General features: G+C 39.3%; 1 protein-coding gene across 26 annotated transcripts in view; it reads right to left on the reverse strand.

Moving 5' to 3' along the window:
- The window catches only part of CLASP2 (cytoplasmic linker associated protein 2), a 204,308-nt gene extending 187,231 nt beyond the window's left edge, over nt 1-17,077 (reverse strand). For all 26 annotated transcript variants that reach the window (XM_047769742.1, XM_047769668.1, XM_047769725.1 and 23 more), the window contains exons 1-2: nt 16,669-17,077; nt 6,126-6,204 (exon numbers count right to left, since the gene is read on the reverse strand). In XM_047769742.1, coding sequence (XP_047625698.1) covers nt 6,126-6,204; nt 16,669-16,863 — 274 coding nt within the window. In that variant the 5' untranslated portion in view covers nt 16,864-17,077. The remainder of the gene's footprint in view (nt 1-6,125; nt 6,205-16,668) is intronic.
- Nucleotides 17,078-23,064: the final 5,987 nt, after the last annotated feature.

Raw genomic sequence — 23,064 nt, forward strand, 5'->3', positions numbered from 1 at the left:
AGCACTATATCTCTTTAAGAGCACACAGATATAAGTTACCTGTGCGAAGAGCTATCATACAAATCAGAAATAATTAGCTTTCATATTTGTAAAGTAGAAAAACCCAGTAAATGGGTAAAAAGTGGGCATTCAATAAAAGGTAGCAAAACTATGATGAAATTTTCCTATTATATCACAGTGACTCTCAAGTAATAAGTTCAAAATGAACACTTAGGGTCCCCAGTGAAAACAATACTAACAGTAAATACACAGGGATAACCAGAAAGAGTAGGAAATTAAAAGATAAAAAATTTGGGAGTTCTCGTTGTGGCTCAACAGTAACGAACCTGACTAGTATCCATGAGGTTGCAGATTCAATCTCTGGCCTTGCTCAGTGGATTAAGGATCTGGTGTTGACACGAATTGTGGTGTATGTCGCAGACATGGCTTTGATCCCACGTTGCTGTGGCTGTGGTGTAGGCTGGCAGCTGCAGCTCTGATTCAACCTTAGCCTAGGAACTTCCATATACTGTGGGTGTGGCCCTAAAAAGACTAAAAAAAATTATACATATGAGAATATGTAGATACATGGGAAACACATACAAAATACACCAACCAAAACAAACCAATTTAATATAATTTATTAAATATCTAAGGATATAGGAGTTCCCGTCGTGGTGCAGTGGTTAACGAATCTGACTGGGAACCATGAGGTTGCGGGTTCGGTCCCTGCCCTTGCTCAGTGGGTTAAGGATCCGGCGTTGCTGTGAGCTGTGATGTAGGTTGCAGATGCGGCTTAGATCCCGAGTTGCTGTGGCTCTGGCGTAGGCCGGTGGCTACAGCTCCGATTGGACCCCTAGCCTGGGAACCTCCATATGCCGTGGGAGCGGCCCAAGAAATAGCAAAAAGACAAAAAAAAAAAAGTATCTAAGGATATAAGAATCATGATGTAAAGAAAAATTCAGAGTAGGTAGAATTAATCTGAAAAGCTCCCAGATACTGAAATCTGAAGTAAATCATTTAGAGAAAGGAAGGACATTGGAGAAGAAAGACTTCAAAAAGAAGTAACAACACAGCAGAGGCATAAACAAGTCAAGGCAGGGTAAGCAAGTTTCTGATTAGCAAGAGTGAGAGTATCACAAAGTTATGAAGATCACAAATTAATAAGGCTGCTGACATGGAGAAGAGTCATACATGCTGAGATGACTGCAACACTAAGGACAGCAAAAAAGAAGTAAGTTTTGAAAGCAAGACAGTCCTGGGAGGTAGTAAACTAGAGTTCTGGTCCTAATACTTGCACTGCCTCAACAGAAGTCAGTACGTACACCAAGCCCCATCTGGCCCTCCTGTGTCTGAAAAAAACGTGAGATACAAATACCTAGTTACTCCCAAGTCTATGATATTGTTCTTTAACAACTAATAATAGAAAGCTACTACAGGGCAGGGGTTACAAACACAAATGTCAGGGAGGTACCAGAAATGCCAAAAATGAACCAGGCCTACGAACTGCAGTACTCCACCCTCTGTGTATTATAACCAAAATTTTCAGTCATGAAGAGACGAGGAACTTATGAATTGGAAAGCTCATAGGCCAGACATAAAGGAAGCTATGACACAGCTTCTGCCAATATTCACATGTGGGAATGTAAGATAAGGGCTGCCACTTGGCTAATTTTTCAAGTCAAGCCACAAATATGGATTTTTGTGTAAAACTTCCTAAACACTGATTCAAAAATACATAATCAAGTAACACATTTTTACAGAATACAGTATTTAACATCTATCATAGGATTTTAAGCAGGAGACTCACAGTAAAAATTATCTTTCCAGAAGATATTCATACAAAGACTGAAATGGAACCAGGTACTGACTAAAAAAGAAATAATAAAGATAGGGAAAGTCACTAAGATGCTTCTGCTGAAAGGATAGTTGAACAATGAGAAAAAGAAACTGGTAGAATTTGGTGGCATACTGAACATGAAGAAAAAGCTGACCAAAGAATATGAAAATAAGTTGTGATGCTACATTATGAGGCATTAATTTAATCCTGGAAAGAACATCACAAACATCTAAGGAGACTCTTAAATATATTTATTTTCTTTTTTTGGTGTTTTTAGAGCTGTACTCACAGCATATAAAAGTTCCCAGGCTAGGGGCTGAATTGGGTCCAGGCCTGCCAGCTACACCAAGCCACAGCAACCCAGACGGCAAGCTGCGGCAAGCTGCATCCGAGACCTTCACTGCAGCTTCCGGCAAAGCAGATCCTTAATCCACTAAGCAGGCCAAGGATTGACATCCTCATGGACACTAGTTAGTTCATAACCTGCTAAGCCACAATGGGAATTCCACCCTTAAATGTATTTCTATATAATAGGACCAAATCCAATCAGGGAAGCACTCCAAAAGGCACGCCAAGGTCATTTAGGTTTAGCAAATAAGTCAAAGTAAACTTTGCAATTCAAAATACTATACAAAGAGCATTACACCAGGATATCTATCGTTCTGGACTGCATCTCACTTTAAGTGCTGCCAAAGTAGTCTACAAACTACTTCTGGTAAAGAAATTGTGAGTTCTTCTAAAATAAGATTTGGAAACAATCTGACCAGTTATTTTACATTTGTTGAATCTAACAATTAAAAATTGATCCTTCTTTTTTTTTCAATTTCATTTTGCTATAATTTATTTCTACTGTACTTTATAAAAAAATATTGAGAGACAGGATTAAGATGGCAGAATAGAAGGAATGGAGCTCAACTTCTCTCCTAAAAACAACAAAATTCACAACTAAAGACTGAGCAACCTCCACCTGAATGGACTGGAAACCTTAAAAAAGATACCCTATTCCAGAAGAAAAAGAGGAGGCCACATCAAGAGGTAGGAGGGGCGATTTCATGATATAAACAACCCCATACCTCCCGGGTGGGAAGCTCCACAGACTGAAAACTAACTGGTTCAAAGAGACTCACCTACAGGAGTGAGAGTTCTGAGCCCCACATCAAACCCTCACATGCAAGGATCTGGCACTGGGAGAAAGAGCCACTGGAGCATCTGGCATTGAAGGCCAGTGGGGCTTGTGTGCAGGAGCTCCACAGGACTGGGGGAAACGGAGACCCCATTCTTAAAAGGCGCACACGGACTTTCACGTGCACTGGGTCCCAGGGCAGAGCAAGGTCAAACCTGACTGCAGTTCTTGGAGGACATCCTGGGAAAACAGGGGCTTGTTGTGAGGGAGGGACATTGAAGGCAAAGCTCTCGGGAATATTCAGCAGCTGTCTTTCTCTGGAGGTGGCCAATTTGGGAAAATCTGGTCCCACCTGTCAGTCAGCCTGAGAAGCCCCAGGGCAAATGACAATCCAGGTGGGATCAAAGCCCCACCCCTCAGTAAACAGGCTACCTAAAGACCCCTCAGGCACAGAGCTGCCTCTAATCCCATCCAGAGACTAAGCCCCACCCACCAGAGGGATTAGAATCAGCTCCACCTACCAGTGGGCAGGCATCAGTCCCTCCCATCAGGAAGCCTACAGTAAGCCCCCCATACCGACTTCAGCCACAAGGGGGGCAGACACCAGAAGTTGAGAGGCTATAACTCTATTATCTGTAAAAAGGTCACCACACCAAAAACCTACAAAAATGGAAAGACAGAGAACTATAACTCAGATGAGGGAGAAAGGAAAAACCCCAGAAAATCACCTAAGCGATGAGATTCTTAGCCTCCAGGAAAAAGACTTTAGACTGTTGATGCTGAAGATGATGTAAGACATTGGGAATAAACTGGAGGCAAAGATGGATAACTTACAGGAAACAATGACCAAAGAGATACAAGATATAAAACTTAAACAAGAAGAGATGCAAAATACAATAACTGAAATAACAAACTCACTAGAAGCAGCTAACAGCAGAATACAGGAGGCAGAAGAACGAATATGCGAGGTAGAGGACAGATGAGTGGAAATTACGGATGCAGAACAGAAAAGAGAAAAAAGATTGAAAACAAATGAAGAGAGTCTCAGAGAACTCTGGGACAACATGAAACACACCAACATCCGTATTATAGGGGTGCCAGAAGGAGAAGAGAGAGAGAAGGAGACAGGAAAAATATTCCAAGAGATAATAGCCAAAAACTTCCTCAACGTGGGAAAGGAACCACTCACTCAAATCCAGGAAGCACAATGAGTACCATATAAAATAAACCCAAGGAGCAATACACCGAGACACACATTAATCAAACTGACCAAAATTAAAGACAAAGAGAAAATACTGAAAGCAGCTAGGGAAAAGAAACAAATAACATACAAGGGAATCCCAATAAGGTTACTGGCAGATTTTTCAGCAGAAACTCTGCAGGCCAGAAGGGAGTGGCATGATATACTTAACATGATGAAAGGAAAAAACCTCCAACCAAGATTACTTTACCCAACAGGGCTCTCATTTAGATTTGAAGGAGAAATCAAAACCTTCACAGATAAACAAAAGTTGAGAGAATTCAGCAACATTAAACCAGCCTTACAACAAATACTAAAGGAACTTCTCGAAGCAGAAAAGACAGCAATAGGAAACAAAAATGCCACAAATTACAAGGCTCACCAGTAAAGGTATATATACAGTAAAGATATGAAATCATCCATGCACAATTATACCACCAAAATCAGGAATCATGAGAAGAGGTGGGTACAAATGCAGGACACTGGAGATGAACTTGCAATTAAGAGAACAACAACTTAAAACAATCTCATGTACATATAGACTCATATCAAAACTTCAGAATAACTGCAAACCAAAAATATACAATTGATACACAAACAAGGAATCTCTGGAGAAGAAATATATCTCATAGTAAATAAGTGCATAATCCACCATGATGGGGGTCATTTGACATCATTCTTGGAATGATGAAGTCTTCTTAGATCTGATTCTGATTTCCTCTCCATCAAAGAATTTATGATAATTTAAATAATGCAACTGTACAATTAAATAATACAGTTCTACAATTGTAGTATTAATAACCATTTCTCTCCATGGTACAATGTAAGGTCTATAATGTCTTGTTTATCACATCACCTAGAATGGTGTAATGCCTATATTGAAGAATCAATGAGATGGAACAAATTGCGAGGACATATTTATATAGTTACACTGTTTTTTAACAAATTTATGCATTTTATATTTTACTTATTTTCAGAGGGTATATTATTTTTGTTATTCTTACCAGTTAAGTTATTCTTTTTATTATGCTATATAAAATATTTAATGGTATATTAGGCTTTCTTCTTTATAAATTTTAGTTGCATAATATAACAATTTTAATATAATACTAATTTTTAAAGAAAAATTGAATCGCTTCTCGGCCTTTTGGCTAAGATCAAGTGAAGAAAAATTGAAATGTAATAGATAATACTAAATAGTAAGGATGAAAGCCATACAAAATGAGATAAAGTATAGAATAAATTTCCTATTTATCTCAGCATATTTTCCATTCCACTCCTCCAGAGGGAGTCACTTAATCTGTTTCTTAAGATCCATGATATAATAATTTGTGCGAATGTAATTGTGTTTAAATGTATGTATTTTATTCTGTAAAAAAAAAAAATTAAATTAAAAAAAAAATTGATTTGCAACAGACTAGCAATGAAAAAACTGGTCCTTCACCACAGGTAAACCTGAAAAGTGATGGGGCAAATTAAATTATAAATTATTAGTGTTACAAAAAAGTAAAATACACAGTATAAAATTTGAAAATATGAAGTAAAAATCTATAGCAGTACACTCAGAAAATTTTTTTGGTTTTGTTTGTTTTTGTTTCAAAGGGAACCTTTTTTTTTTCTTTTTTTTAGCTGTGCCTATAGCATGCACACGTTCCCAGGTCAGGGATCAAACTTGTGTCACAGAAGTGACCTGAGCAACAGCAGTGACAATACCAGATCCTTAACCAGCTGAGCCACCAGGGAACTCCATCAAAGGAAACATACTTATTTAAATAGGCTTAAAATCTTTTATGTCTTGGCAAACTAAAATGTTAAGTAGCAGATCTCTAGGTTATACAAAATTATGATTTTGCATTTACAGAGTACTAATACTGTTAACAAAAACTATGAAAAAAAGTAGATCAAGCTCTATAATGATTTATAAATAAATAAAGTTAACTTACCCATTGCTACATAGGACTTAAATCGTGTTGATAATCTGTCCACAAAGGCACTTAAAATTTCCAATCCCATTAATGACACCTACAGATAGAAAGAAATTTTAATGAATACAAATTACTGATACATACTTTTTTTTTCTTTTGGCCACCCCATGGCATATGGAGTTCCTGGGCTAGGGATCAAATCCCAACCACAGTTGCAAACTACACTGCAGTTATGGCAATGCAGGATCCTTTAGCCCACTGTGCTGTGCCAAGAATCAAACATGCGTCCTGGCATTGCAGAGATGATGCCAATCCAGCTGCACCACAGTGGGAACTCTTACTAATTCGTACTTTAATATCAGTATACAATTGCTGACATATAAAGATCTTCGTATATATCCAAGTTTTAATAAAAATTATGAGATTGAGAGCATTCCCATTGTGGCTCAGTGGGTTAAGAACCTGACTAGGATCCATGAAGATGTGGGTTTGATCCCGGCCTCACTCAGTGGGCTAAAGATCTGGTGTTGCTACAAGCTATACCACAGGACTCGGGGATGCAGCTAGGATCTGGTGTTGCTGTGGCACAGGCCCATAGCCTGGTAAATTTCATATGCCACAGGTGAGGCCCTAAAAAGACAACTGGAAAAAAAAAAGGAGACTGAGATATTCAGGGTGACAGGGTGAACAGTCATGAGCTTAGGGCATCCTATTCTCAAATAATAATGTGCAAATGAAGGGAGATAGTTATAGAGCATATCTGGCAAATGTTAATAACTGGCAAATTAGGTGAAGGGTACACAAGATTTCAGACTATACCTGCAACTTTCCTGTAATGTTGAAATGTTTCTTAAATGAAATAGTTTAAAAAATTAAAAGAACACCTTTAATTACAGAGGAATTCTACCTTCTGCGCATTTACAGATGCGCCCAAGGAGAGATAAGCAGTAGGTCACACATGGCAGAGGAAGGGAAAATGAAGCAGTGATGCAAGAGTGTAAAAAGAATTCAGCTATGTTCAATTCACTGCTGATAGCTGGACGTAGGCTAGCATGAAAACACAGAATCTCTATTAGCTACAGACAGAAGGAGAGTTCAAACCCACTTGAAGGCTCTTTCTCTACAAACCTGCACTAGACACTCAGGCTCAGGACTAGGCAGGAGTTAAGGGCAAGTCTCTCAGTGGTTACAGGTCTTAGAGCCGAACTGAACCTATACCACAGCAGTGACAATACTGGATCCTTAAACAACTGAGCGACCAGGGAACCCCAAAATCCAAGAATTTTTAAAAAGAGATGAGACTACGAGAGTTAATAAACAAGTTAACTGAGATAAGCAGAAAAATGGCTTCCCGAAGGTGTTCACATCCTAATTCCCAGAGCCTGTGAATACATTACCTACATGACAAAAAGAATAACAAAAATGTGGTTAAGAATCTTAAGATAGAGAATAATCCTGGGTCCAAGAGTCCTTATAAAATAGAGAGAGGTTGGAGAGTCGTCAGAATCCGAGAAGATGTGATGACAGAAGCAGTGATCAGAAATATTGATTTGACGATGCTATACTACTGGCTTTGAAGATGTAAGAAAAGGCCATAAGCTAAGAATGTAAGCAATTTCTAGCAGCTGGAAAGTTCTCCAAAGTGTGCAAAAGGAACACAATCCTGCTAAAACCTTATTTCAGACTTGTGACCTCCAGGACTGTAAGAAAATAAATGTATGTTGTTTTAAGATGCTAAGTGTGTGATAACTTGCTACAGCAAGTTACAGCAGCAATATGAAACTAATATACTAATGAATCATAATACATCAACCTTATGTGGATCCTGATTTTCCTTTCTTTTTTTTTTTTAAAGGGTGGCATGTGCAATATAAGGAAGTTCCCAGGCTAGGAGTTGAATCAGAGCTGCAGCTGACACCGCAATGTCAAATTCAAGCAGCGTCTGCGACCTACACCACAGCGCACAGCAACACCGGATCCTTAACCCACTGAATGGGGTCAGGGACTGAACTCGTGTCCTCAGGGATACTAGTCGAGTTCATTACAAGTGAGCCACATGGGAACGCCCTGGTTTTTCTTAAAATATCTAAAGAGTTCTCTTATGAAGAGTGGGTTAAGGATCTGGTGTTGTCACTGCAGTGGCTTGGGTTGCTGCTGGGGCACAGGTTCAATCCCTGGCCCAAGAACTTCCACATGCTACAGGTGTGGCCAAAAAAAAAAAAAAAATTAAAAATTTTGCACAACATTTTTAAAAACTGGAAATTTGAACCCTGGATATTTGATATCAAAAATTTTTATATATAAGAATAGAACTGAAGTTATGCTAATTTTTGGCCAGGCCCGCTGCATGCATAAATTCCTAGGCCAGGGATTGAACCCAAGCACAGCAGTGACAATGCCAGAACCTTGAACCCACTGAGCCACCAGGGAACTCTGAGGTTATAATATTTTTTTTTATTTTAAGAGCACTTACCTTTGAGGCACTAACTAGGAAAACTTACAGATAAAACAATTTATTTGCGACTTGTGACAAAATCAGAATTACAAAAATATCGTCTTTCCCCAAAAGATGATATTCAATGCAATTCCATTAAAAAGTTAAAATTTTTGGTGCAACGTGACTAGCTGATTCTAAAATTCACATGGGATAATAAATAAAGGTGCAGTAATAGCCAGTACATTTCAAAGAATCTGGTGGGTGAATGTGACTCAGCAAATAACAAGATTTACCACAAAGCTACAAATAACTTTCCTGAATTTCCATTTAGACATCTTTCGACTTTGATCAAGGGTCCTTTCAGTAGAATTTTAAAACCTGCAAAAAAAAAAAAAAAAAGAAAGAAAAAAAGAAAAAAACCACTAGAGCAAAATTCCAATCTGTTCCTCAACACTTCCTTAGGACCTCAAACTCAAATGCCTTCATTCAGATCCCATTTAAAAAAAAAAAAGCAAAAATAATGTACTTTCAGAGTTCACTGATGGTTCAGTGGGTTAAGGATCCAGCATTGTCACTGCCTCAGCTATGGTCCAGATTCAATCCCTGGCCCAGGAACTTGCTGCACGCCACAGGTGGGGTCAAAAAAAAAAAATACAAAAGCAAAAATAACATACTTTTTAACAGGCAGAAAATTAAAAACTAAAAAGCGAAATGTGGGAATTCCCGTCGTGGCGCAGTGGTTAATGAATCCGACTAGGAACCATGAGGTTGCGGGTTCGATCCCTGGCCTTGCTCAGTGGGTTAACGATCCGGCGTTGCCGTGAGCTATGGTGTAGGTTGCAGACGAGGCTCGGATCCCGCATTGCTGTGGCTCTGGTGTAGGCCAGTGGCTACAGCTCCGATTAGACCCCTAGCCTGGGAACCTCCATATGCCATGGGAGCAGCCCAAGAAATGGCAAAAAGACAAAAAAAAAAAAAAGCAAAATGTGGGCTAAGACCAAGCTTAAATTTTAGGGTGTTTTTAAGACACAAAACTGAAATTTTTAAAAATGTGTGAAATGTTATTAACTCTAAAAAGTCCCAGCAACTTTAGGTACATTTTCCCATTCTTTCTCTCTCTTTTTACCTCTGAATCACAAGTGGTTGAATATATTTGAGTAATTTGATGTCAATAAACTCACATGCAGGTTGTCAACCTTGTCACAGTTTCAATTCAATATAATGCTTAATCTTCCAAATGTTTTAAATCAGAAATGTTGTCAACCAAAAACAGAGTTAAGTAAGATTCCCGTTGTGGCGCAGCAGAAACAAATCCGACTAGTATCCATGAAGGTGAGGGTGTGATCCCTGGCCTTGCTCAGTGGGTTAAGGGTCCAGCACTGCTGTGAGCTGTGGTGTAGGTCGCAGACAGGGCTCCAATCCTACACTGCTGTGGCTATGGCGTGGGCTGGCGGCTGTAGCTCTGATTCAACCCCTAGCCTGGGAACTTCCATATGCCACTGGTGTAGCCCTAAAAAGCAAAAAAAAAGGAGTTCCCGTCATGGCTCAGTGGTTAACGAATCTGACTAGGAACTATGAGGTTGCAGGTTCGATCCCTGGCCTTGCTCAGTGGGTTAATGATCCGGCATTGCCATGAGCTGTGGTGTAGGTTGTAGATGCGGCTCGGATCCTGTGTTGCTGTGGCTCTGGCGTAGGTCAGCAGCTACAGCTCCAATTAGACCCCTAGCCTGGGAACCTCCATATGCCATGGGAGTGGCCCAAGAAATGGCAAAAAGACAAAAAATAAATAAATAAACACACACACACACACACACACACACACACACACACTCTTAAGTAACTGCATGAGACAGTAATGACTACCCCCAATATAGGAAACACAACTAACAAATTTCCATGTAAAAGCCAGAAATCCTGACCACAAAAGTTCTGGAAATCTAGGAAGGACACAAGCTTAATTCATAATCACAGATGTTTCTCCAACATTAGTGGAACAAAAAAGGCATGTATTATTCATAACCATATTATTCATAACATGCATACTCCTGTAATGCTCCTTCTCTCATTAGGAAATACTGTAGGTTTATGGAATCCCCCCCACACACAAATTAACTCAGCACCTAAGAAAATGACTAACAGAATGGTACAGAATAATTGGCAAGTGAACATGTATGTACAGATCCAATGAATTAAGCATGATGGCTTACAAATTTTGAAAACCTGAAGAGAAATAGCAGGTAATTTTTATAAAAATATGTAAATAAAACTATTTCCCTCAAAAAAGGAGAGAAACAAATAACTTAAAATACTGATTAATTCTAGGTAGAGTGAGGGGGACAAGACAGGAAGTTTAACCCAGTATTTCCACTTCTAGACACATGCTTAACAATTATTCTCATTGAAGGTGACACATAATAGTCTTCCCTGGAGCTGTGTAGCCCAAAGGAACATGCCATACCTGGTGGCCCTGCTGCCAGTCACTCACTATACAACAGAAATTGGCACAACATTGTAAGTCAACTATACTCTAATTTAAAAAATTTTTTTACTATGAGTTTGGGATTAGTAGATGCAAACTAGTGCATGTGGAGTGGATAAGCAATGAGATCCTGCTGTATAGCACAGAGAACCATATCTAGCCACTTGTGATGGAACATGATGGAGGCTAATATGAGAAAAAGAATGTGTATAACTGGGTCATTTTATACAGGAGAGATTGAGAGAACATTGTAAATCAACTATAATAAAAAATAAAATTAAAAAATTTTAAATTCTCTTTGAAGTTATCAGAGCCTAGAGCCTACTTCATGTAGGGAGGGGGTATAGGGGAGGGCACACACACGGTTTTAGTATATTTCTCTAGAAATGCAGCCAGCAGGTAAATGAAGGGACATGTGTGCTTTCATTTACTGATTCAACTAATACAGAGGCCTGGAATAAATGCTGGAAGGTGGATACATACAGTAATGGGAGTTTTAGGAAATTCTAATTCCTTCAATTTGTTCTCAGTGAAGTAGAAAGCAAAGCTGAGAGTGATGATGGAAGAAGGGTTATTGACAGGTCTGAAGGGAGAGGAATAGATGTAAAATATTTGTCTAAGTGAAAGAATGAATGAATCAAGAAAATATAGGATGACTACCAGGCACCAATGAGGATCCACTGAAAGATCAGGAATTTAAAATGGAATCAGAGGTTTTATGCTTTTCTCCATACACCTTGCAGGTGGGTAGATTGCATTTTATCAAATGAGAACCACAAAGCAAGAATGAGGAGGGAAAAGAGAATTTTAAAATGAATGTAAGGGTGTGACTGACCAGGATATTTATACTTAGATAAGAGAGAGAATGGGACAGTTAAAACTCATATGAATTAGATGTCACAGAGGGTGGCTAATCTTTTTAAGATGGTATACTCAGAAAAATAATGTTCATAATTTAGAGTTCTAGGAGTTTCCCTCATGGCTCAATGGGTTAAGGATCTAGCATTGTCACTGCAGTGGCTCAGGTCACTGCCATAACACAGGTTAGATCCCTGGCCTGGGAACTTTCACATGTCATGGGCACAGCCCCATCAAGAAAAAAAAAGAATTTAGAGTTCTAGAATACCACCATCACCAACAGCAGTGCACTTGTGAAGTCTGAATCACCAGCAACCACACACCTGTCGTGGTTGGAATTGGCAGTGGTAGCATTTATAGCAACATGTACTAGTAGAGCCATTTGACTATCATTATGCCTTCTTAGGTAGTCAGGCTGACACATTTGCATAATGAAATATATTTTATCCCATTATAAATTATGTGTAGTTTTCCTTTATAGTCTAGTTTGGATATTATTTGGATTTTATAAAATGATGTGTACTTAGTATTATGATAAATTTAATTTCAGGATAGTAAAGGGGGCATTAAAAAAGGGCACCGAGGAGTTCCCTGGTGGCACAGTGGGTTAAGGATCTAGTGTTGTTACTGCTGTGGCATGGGTTTGATCCCTGGCCCAGGAACTTGAACATGCCCCAGGCACAGCCAAAAATAAAGAATAAATTGAATCTGACAGGGTTCAGAATCACTACCCTAGAGAAACTCTCATGCACATATATAAGGTGACAATGTGAATAGTAAATTATTAAAAACAAACTGGATGTTTTACCTACGTGGCAGGTAAAAGGAGCGACAACATACATATATGCAGATAGACTTCACACACTTTTTTTTAGCAAACTAAAAATTTAAGAAATTGACGGTTTATTTTAAAAAAAATACAAAGTGATGCTGACATTGGAAAGTATCATCCTTCAAATGGCAAAAGGTCTTGGTTTCCAAGAAAAGACTTGAAATCCTAGCACATTATTATCCCTGCACTATGTTGTTATGTTATTTATTGTTTTCTCCATTTTTAGAGTCAACTTATTGTTATAGTTGCAGATAGACACAATTTTTAAAAAATGAAAGTAGAGCTGACAAATGACAGGATACTCACAAGGTTTACACAAGTACAGAAAAGGAAAGGAGTGGTAAAATCCTAATCTCCCTTAGTTCAAGTACTCCACCAATTTACCAGGTCTATTACCTAAGGCAAGGTACTTACATCTTCTTAGTTTCTACAAAATGAGGAAACAGTAGTGACTTTCTAAGGCCACCTCAAAGATTGAAATGAGATAATGGAAATATAGCACTTGAGACAATGCCTGATTCCAAGGACTCTTTAAATAGTGGGTATCATAGTTCAGTAAATTTTATAAGGGATATTTTATTGCTGTAATACTATTTTAAAATTTGGGGATTCCTGAAATCACAGGACTATATTACCAAAGTCAAATGCCAGGGCATATATAGTTTATATAATATACACACCTATTCCAACATTTTTAATCTTCATTATGATTTCTCTACTGAGCCGAAGAACCCAAATGTCTATTTAACATCTCAATTTGGATGTCAAACAACCTTCTAAAAACCTAACTTTTTACTTTCTTCACCCAACTTTTCTCAGTCTTCCCCATTTTAGTAAAAAGCACCTGTCTTGATGCCCAAGCAATGCAATCACCCCAGATTCCTCTCTCAATCCTCATATTCAGCAAAAGGAAGTGCTGTTGGCTCCACCACATCATTTGCCAAATCTTCCACTTCTCAGTACTGCCAGCCTTAGCACCATCACCTCCCTACTTTTGCTTCTTTACCGGCCACTCTCCACAAAGCAGCCATTCCTCTACATAAAACCTTCCAATTACTTAGAATAAAATCCTATCAAACTCTTTCTTCCTGCCTTCCTCAACTTCATCTTTACACCTCACTCAACTGTAAACTCAAGCTGTAAACTCCACCTTCTTTGTGCTCCTTAATCGAACTAGGATTTCTGCATTTGCAGCTTCCTCTGCCTAAAGGCATTCTTCACCCCAGTATTTCTTTTCTGTCAGCACTCAAATTTCACCTTACTTCCATTACTTCCAAACAGTCTCATCTTCCCCTCATTCTTTCACATCAGTTGATTTACAAGCCCTTGTTATCATGAAACTATCCAATTTGGATAGCCATCTGCCTTTCTCCATCTAAACAGGCTCTCCTGGACAGGAGGGATCTCACTCTCCCTCCTTTAAATCACTCTCATTGAGGTCTTCAATGACCAACTACCTAAAATTCCAACAGCTGCACCCTGCCCAACACATCCTATTTCTTTACTGCTTTTCTCCAAAGCATGTATTACTAACTAACCTACTACAGATTTTAGTTACTTACCTTGTTTATTCCCCTGTCCCCCCCCCAGAATCTACGCACACAAAGGCAAGGACTTTTACCCTTTTTTCCCCCTACTGTATCCCAAGTGCCCAGAAGAGTCTTGCAATTAATATCTAAATGAAGCTCAGTGAATGAGCCTGTCTGGTCTTGCTCACAGCAGGGTCCCCAATATCCAGAAAAATACCCAGCATATAGTAAAAGTCATTCAAATTCACTGAAGCAATGACTGCTAAAAATACTCAAATTCTGAAGTATTATCAAATCCAAGAAAAACTGTATTTTGTTTAGCACAATCTAAAATCTATTTGTGTGTATGTTCAAAAAATTCTCAGCTTTCTTTTGGCACAGTGGGTTAAGGATCCAGGCTGTCACTGCAGTGGCTTGGGTCACTGCTGTGGTGGGGGTTGGATCCGCAGCTGGGGAACTTCCACATGCTGCAGACTTGGCCAAAAATAAAATTCTGACACACCTTTTTCAAAAGATTTAAATATTCATTGTATCCGGAGTAAAAAAAATGATGACCTAGCTTGATAACTTAACTAATTAGAATACCTGTCTCCCCAGCAATGTCAGAAAAGCAGAAAGGAGAGAACTAAGGAGTCAGGAAAGAAAAATCAGAATTGATGAATTAATGTCTTTGACTAGTCAAGAGGGCATGGGATACACATGCTCTCAATATACATGGGGAGGGATGGGTATAAGTGAGAAAAAGATTTTATTCACTCTAACAGAGAAGTTAGAGTTATATGGGCACAGCTTCAAGGAAGTATGTACATGAGGTTGTGGGAGTTTTCTGATGGCTGAAATTGTCTCAGACTCCAATATTTACTGAGGAGCATAGAGAATGTGTAGTAAAGAGATAAGAACTTGAGTCAGATCCTTGATGGATTCTAACTCTTAAGGACCAGTTAAAGAAAAAACATAGCACTGAGTGGAAGTAGTGCTTAGTGACATAAAGAAAAAAAAAAAAAAAGGGATACTATATAATCACAGAAGCCAAGAATATGTTTCAAGGGGCAACTTGTCATTCACTAATGGTACAGCTGAGGAGTGAGACGGCCCAAAGCCAGTTCAACCACAGCCAGAGTAGAAACACATCAACCTTCACTTGGAAAGCGGAGCAAACATTACCAAGGAGCTGACTTTCTCCAACAGCCTATGCTGTCATACAAAATCAACTATTGTGAGGGTGTATGCCCTTCTTAGAGTGTAAATTTAGCTTCTTTCAAAGAAGTAAGACTAATTCCTGATACAGTAATGATATATTCTCACATATTAACTTTTTCCAAAATTTTAAAAATTATAGATGGCATAATGGAGCAGTGAGGTGGTTCATTGTTTAACTTTGTAAAAAGTCAAATCCTTCCAAAACTCATATAACTTTCAAAATTAAATCTGTATAATAATTCTAGAGCTTGCCTTTCTTCTCTATGATGATAATGCTTTTGAACTACAGCCTACTCGCTGAGTTATAAATATATACTACTAAGAAGAATCACTTCATCCACGGGACCGTGGGCCAGCATTTTAAAGCAACACTGCCACCAGAAGACTAGAAAGAAAAGTTACCGCTAAAAACTACAGTACAAGCTGATTACAGAATATTTATCTGGCCTCCCAACGTGGCTACATCACAACGTGCTTGCTATGGGCTCTTCAGAAACACTCATTCCTTCCTGTACCTCATACTTTTATTTATTTATTTTTCAGCATCATATAACTTGCTACCGCATGGTTTCAAATTCGAGTCAGTCAACTGTGACACAACAAAATGACAGAGAGCGTTCAACTGTTTTCTGTCGACTACATAAGCAAATAAATAATGCCATGGGTTCAGCATCTTTCATTAGGTTTAACGGTAAACTTCATCAGGAAATTTATTTAGCGCTAAGGACGCCTTGGAGACGAAAAGCACAACCTTCTAGACACAAAAATTATATGAGAGAAAAGAAACAGTCGACTAAGTAGAATAAAAATAACTAATGAAGAGGGATTAACTTAACCTCTCTTTTCAACTTAAAACCGTATCCTCATGTCCTACATTTTGGTATGGGTAGTGTTTACATAGGAACATACAAAATGTAAAACATCTTCGAACACTTTACGCTTGTAAATGACCACTGATTTTTAAAATGGGTGATGAAACATTATATCCCAATGCCAAGAACTCCGTACGGTGTCAGGGAACCGCTGAATTTGTCATTGTTCACAATGGTGGAAAAAGTTGGTCGTGGTGGGAAGTCGGTCTCCGGCTCGCGTTCGGAGAGGCAGGCTCGCCAGCGGGGCCGCGTCGGAGGACTCCCCGGGGGCTGGCCCGGCCCACCCCGCACGTCCGGAATTAAAGGGCTGGCCGGAGAGGGCGTGCCCGGCCTGGCCGCGCCGCCGCCGCTTACCCGGTAGTTGCTCGAGCCCACCCAGCCGGTGAGAGCGTCGACCGTCTTGCCCAGACAGCCCAGGTTCTCCTCCAGGTCCGGGATGGCGCCGGGGACGCCGAGATAGAGCAGTAGCTCCTGGCCGACCTGCAGGCGGCCGCCGACGTCCTTCTGCTGCACCTGGGCGCTGAAGTACTCCATGCTGCGGGGCTCCATGGCCCCGCCCGCTGGCCCGTCAGGGGCCAACTTTCGCCGAGCGCCACCCAGCCGCCAGCGCGGAGCCCCGCGGGAACGGGCCGGACGCGATCGTGCCGGCCGAGACGCGGCTCGCGGGCCGCGACGGGCGGCGGGAGCAGCGCCAGGCGCCGAGTGGCCCCCGAACTAGTCAAACTCGGCGCCCCCCGCGCTCCAACCCGCTTCAGAGGCCGCGGCCGCCGGCGACGTCAGCACGCGCGTGACGTCAGCGCGACGCTGGCGAGCGCCCGCCCGCCTGTACCGATTCGGGTTTGGCAGTGGGGGCGCGAACCGCTGGGGGCAGTAGGACGTCTGCTGGGCGTTGGGGTCGGGGTGTGTTGACCATGCCGGGAAGCCGACCGCTCTCTGCCACGCGCCATCGCAGCCCTGTGCCCTCGCCCTGTAATATCTAGATCGCTTCCAGGTTTTCCTCCACTTGAAATCAGTACTTGGGAAAGTTTCTGGTACTTGGAATTCCCCTTCCCCAAGCCCACTCTCATTTTTTGTTTTGCTTTTTGTTTTTGTTTTTACTTTGCAAAATACTCGTCCTCATAAAAGAAGAAAAACATCATGACCCCTGCTTCTAGTCACCACCACTGGTTGAGTCACAATGTGAGGCTTTTTTTTTTTTTTTTTAAACAAAGGTTTAATTTACATAGAGTAAAATGAACAGATTTTAAGTGTGCCGTCCACGCATTTTAACAAATGTATTCACCAGTGTGGCTAGTTAGCATCCTCAATAAGACAGAACATCACTCCAGGAAGTTCCAAGAAATTCTCAGGCAATTCTTTCTAACCTGATTTCTATCACTGTAGCATAGTTTTCCCTGTTCTTTAATTTCATATGACTTCATGCAGCCTGTAGTCTTTGGAATTGGGCTTCTTTCTCTCTTTGGCATAATGTTTTGAGATCCATCCAATGCTGTTTGTCAGTAATCCCTTTTCATTGCTGTGTAGTATTCCATATATGGAAGCACCATAATTCTTGATCCACTCACCTGTTTGTAAACATTTTCATTATTTCATATTTCAGTTTTTCAGCTGTAATCAACTATATTGTTAGTGTACAAGGCATATTGTAGAGACAGGGTTTTACTTCTCTTGGTTAAATACCAAAGACTGGAATTACTAGCTGCTATGATAAGCTTATGTTTAACTTTAGAAGAAAATACCTATTTCCCAAAGTGCATGGACCATATTACACTCCCACCAGCAGCGCTGGAAAGTTCCCATTGTCCACATCTTCACAATATTTAGCATGGTTAGGATAATTAGTTTTAGTCATTTTCATGGTTGTAAAGTGGTATATAATTCATTCTAAATGCACATTGTATTTTTCTTCCTGCCAATTATTTCCAGCCACAATTTAATAATTATTTATATAATGTCTGTCTCCTCTACTACTCCAAAAGCTCCAAGATCATTTGTGTTTTCCCTAGGATGGTGCTTGGCAAATATTGGGCACTCAATCAATTTAAGTGGAACAAGTGAATGAATTCAGTTGAAATTGACATTTGAAATGTTCACAGTAACAAAATAATAACAGAACAGTAATAATACACTCTCCAAATTCAAAGAAACATCGTTTCTATGTTAACTCTGAAAGTTTTTTTTCTGTATTTGTGTTTTTCTTTGTATGTGTTATACAGTTTTTTCCATCCTTAATTAGCTGTAATTTCCCTGTGTTTGGCCCTTAATAAGTAAGCTGTGGTGACCCTTCCTTGGGTATCTAAAGGTTCCTTAGTAAAAGTTATAGAAGAATATAAAAAGAAGGTCCAATCCAAAGAAGTTTATGTTCTAATTGCTGGTAACTAGGTGCAGTATGTGGTATAGAGAAAAAAAAAAAGCAGGAGTCCTAGATTCTAGGTTCAGCCTTACCTGTCCCTGTGACCAAAAGTGACTGCTGCTCTTAGCCCTCTGTTGTCTCCATTCACCTTTCTGAACTTGTGTAACTCAAGATTCTTAAGTTATAAGATAATTAAATACTCTTCATGATATAAGATAATACTTACGGCATTTGAGTAACTCCTGGAAGTACCTCTGAAATGCTTAGTAAACACTGGTTACTATGACCTATATATGTCCTCTGCATGTATCATTAATACACTAACAAATATCTTCTGAGAGCTTGTTTTGTGCTAGCCACTGCCAGGTTCCACAAAATTCATTTAGGTCTGGTCTCTGCCCACAACTAACAAAAGTAGAGACAAGAAAATCAACATTTCCAGGATGCTATGATGGGTAAGTGGAGGGTTTTGGGGAGCCTAGATGAAAGAGGCTCCTTACCTAGATGGCACTGAGAATGGGGGCAGGAGAGTTGTAAATCACTGAAGGCTTCCTGGAAGAGGTTTATGTGTAAATTGAGTTTTGAGAATACATAGGAATTAGGTAATTAAAGAAGGAATTTCCTGAGGAATAACATGTTTATCTACAAGATGTAGTCTTGATTATTTTAACACTTGTTATTATCATTACATACCTACTACAAAATCTGCTTATTTCTCTATATCACTGTTGTCTGTCCTCAATTAAACATCATTAGAGCAGGAAGTCTTCTAGTTTACAGCACTTTAGTATCTCAGTCATTTTCACACATTCCTAGACCAGAAGAAATAACTAAGAAATACCATCTACTCAACAGTAAGATCCAAACATCTAAATAGGCATGTGTTTTTTTTTTAGAAGAGGCTTTTTTTTCCAGTTTAATTTAGGTATAATTTACACATAACATTGTATTACATCATAATAGTTGATATATGCATATATTGTGAAATGATTACCAAGATTAGTTAACATCAATGACCTTACAGTTACAAATGTTTTTGTGTGATGAGAAGTTTTAAGATTTATTTTCTTAGCAACTCAAAAATACAATAAATATTGTGAACTATAGGTATGATACTATGCATTATGCCCCAAACTTATTTAATGTGACTGAAAGTTTATGCATTTTTTTGACTGTGCTGCAGCATGTAGAAGTTCCTAAGCCAGGGATCAAACCCACGCCACAACAGTGACTCAAGATGCTGCAGTGACAAACCTTAACCCACTGCACCACAAAGTCCTGGAAGTTTGCACTTTTTTTTGAAATGCTGTGCTCTTTATTTTAGTTTTGTCTTTTTAGAGCTGCACCCTTGGCATATGGAAGTTTTCAGGCTAGGGGTCAAATCGGAGCTATGGCTGCCAGCCTATACCAAAGCAACACAGGATCTGAGCTGCATCTGTGACCTACACCACAGCTCACAGCAATGCCAGATCCTCAACCCACTGAATAAGACCTGGGATCAAACCTGCATCCTCATGGACACTAGTTGGATTCATTACTGCTGAGCCACAATGGGAAATCCCGAAGTATGTGCATTTTTTTTTTGTCTTTTTTTTTTTTTTGCTATTTCTTGGGCCGCTCCCGCGGCATATGGAGGTTCCCAGGCTAGGGGTCTAATCAGAGCCGTAGCCACCAGCCTGCGCCAGAGCCACAGCAACGCGGGATCCGAGCCGTGTCTGCAACCTACACCACAGCTCACGGCAATGCCAGATCGTTAACCCACTGAGCAAGGGCAGGGACCGAACCTGAAACCTCATGGTTCCTAGTCAGATTCGTTAACCACTGCGCCACGACGGGAACTCCCCAAAGTTTGTGCATTTTGACTACCTTCACCCGTTTCCCGCACCAACCTGAGTAGTCATGTCTTAACGTCTTGGGAGGCATATGAAAAAATAATACACATAAATTTTTAAAATTCATTTTTTTCATTCTTAAATAACCCCACTTTCTAATGAGATGTGTATCTCTTGGAACACTGAACAATTTCCCAAAACTTGGAATCACACTGGACCTGCTACCTTCATCCTGTGGTTCAGTGATTTTCATGCAACATTTACTTTTTGTCACAGCAACCATGGAAAACATAGCCTTGCAAAAATATGACATCAATGACAGAAATGTACTGCATCAAATGTTGAAACTTCCAATTCCTTGGAGCTAGTCATTCTCTCCATATCTGACAGATGCCAAGTATCACTGTTTCCCTTTAAAATTTAAAATATCAGAATCTTGGCAAGTTTGTGGTAGCACCCTGGGGGACCCGAGTACACAGTTTAGGACTCTTGGCAGACAGATATCTGACGGTCCCCAAGTTATCAGAGAGAAAGAGAAAAGGAAGCGAAAACGGCAGCTCAGGCAGGAGAATGGCATGGGTCCAATGAGAACTGAGCTTCACAAAGGACATTGCTGAGGAGCTCAGTTTGACATGTTAGTTCTTTTAATCCTTTAAGCAACACTATCTGGAAAGTATTATAGCCCCATTTTAGAGATGAGGAAGCTAAGGCTCAGAGATTAAGTCTCCAGCCTCACTCATGACTTGATTCATAATTTAAACCCAGGATGGCTGGCTTCTCCTAAATAGATAATTTCAAAGGAAAGAAAACAAACAAAAAAGCTTGGAATTTCCTACCAAAATAATAACACTCCTTGTATAACACAGTCTTTCTTTGAATATCTATATGTTTCCACTGAGAACTTGATTTTCTCTGAATTGCTGTTTAAAGAAAAGGAAAAGGAGATGAAGGAAATGGGTAGAAATATTAGGGGAAAAAATAACATAAGAAATATCTACATCCTTTCATAATCTGTCACTAAATGTATCTGGGAGTACAAGTCTATTTTCAACTGGTAACAAGACTAAAATAGATCATTTGAATCCAGGAGACTGACTTCCTGACCTATTTGTTCATTATTTGTGATAATAGTGGAAACTTTGAGTCAACTTTGTTCTGACACTGGATTTTATTTTCCAGATGGAGACTATCAGACAAATCACCACACTGCTAGTTTGGGAACTATACTTCCCACAAATATCCATCAAGAAGGACATTGTGTTAGGTACTAGAGTGGCAGTGGGGGCTTTGAATGGCTTACCAAAGAGAGAATACAGTCTCTCCTCAGAGGTTAAGAGGGATATGTACACAAATGTTCAGAGAAGCTTTATTCTTAATAGCCCAAACTGGAAACACCCCAAATGTCCACCAACTGGAAAACAGATTAACAGTGGAATAAGAACCATACAATGGTATTTTACAAAGAAAACAAAACAAGACAAAACAAACCTACTGATACACTCAACAAAGAGGATGAGGAATTCCCTGGTGGCTCAGCAGGTTAAGGATCCGGCATTGTTACTTCTGTGGTGCGGGGTCAGTTCCTGGCGCAGGAACTTCCACATGCTGTGGTTGCCACCAAAAAACAGAAAACAAACAAAAACTAATGAGGATGAATCTCAAAACATCATATTGAGTACAAGAAACCAAACATGAAACAATATATACTCTGATTCTGTTTACATGAAGTTCTAGTACAGAGGAAACCTTACATAATGGTGATGAAAGTTAGTGATTATCGCAAAGTATGGAGATCAGTGGGTATTGATTAGGAAAGGGCCTGAAGGAATTTTCTGTGGTGATGGAGGTGTTATCTATATCTTGACTCAAGTAGTGATTATAGGAGTATAATAGGTACAAATATATATAATAGGTATAAATTCAACAAATTGTGTGCTTAAGGCCAGTACATGGTGTATTTACTATATGTAAGTTAAAACTAATAAAAAATGGGGGGGGGGGGAGAGTGAAGAATAAAGGCCTAAAAGGAAAATAAAGAGTAAAAAATTTATGGTCTATTGCCGTGCTATCCAGTAGAAATATAATATATTTATATATGTGACCCTAAAATATATGTAATTAAACTTTTCTAGTAGCCACTAAATAAATTTTTTTTACCAGGAAATAAAACTTTTCTTACTAGAAAAATAAAAAGAATCAAGGGAAGGTGTATTTAATAATATGTAAATTATATTTCATAATATTTGATGATATTTTTTGAAATATTTTATAAAATGGTAGGCAGTTTGTGAATTTTATATTTAATTTATGATATTTTAATATTTTATTAATAGCTAATGTTTTTTAGATCTGTGATCAAAATTTAAATTATTACGACAATATTTTCTATGTTAGTGCAGGTCAGCTGAAAACAACACCAATTTAGAATTAGAAAACTCAAGATTTGATATTATTAGCTTTGTAAACTTATTAACTTTCTGGGCTTCAGTGTCTCAGCCTAAACAAAGGAAATTAGTGATGAGTGTGGGGAAAGATACTCCTACGTGTGTCTCATGTACAACTTGC

This window comes from Phacochoerus africanus, chromosome 1, assembly GCF_016906955.1.
Source record: "Phacochoerus africanus isolate WHEZ1 chromosome 1, ROS_Pafr_v1, whole genome shotgun sequence".
Lineage (NCBI taxonomy): Eukaryota > Metazoa > Chordata > Mammalia > Artiodactyla > Suidae > Phacochoerus > Phacochoerus africanus.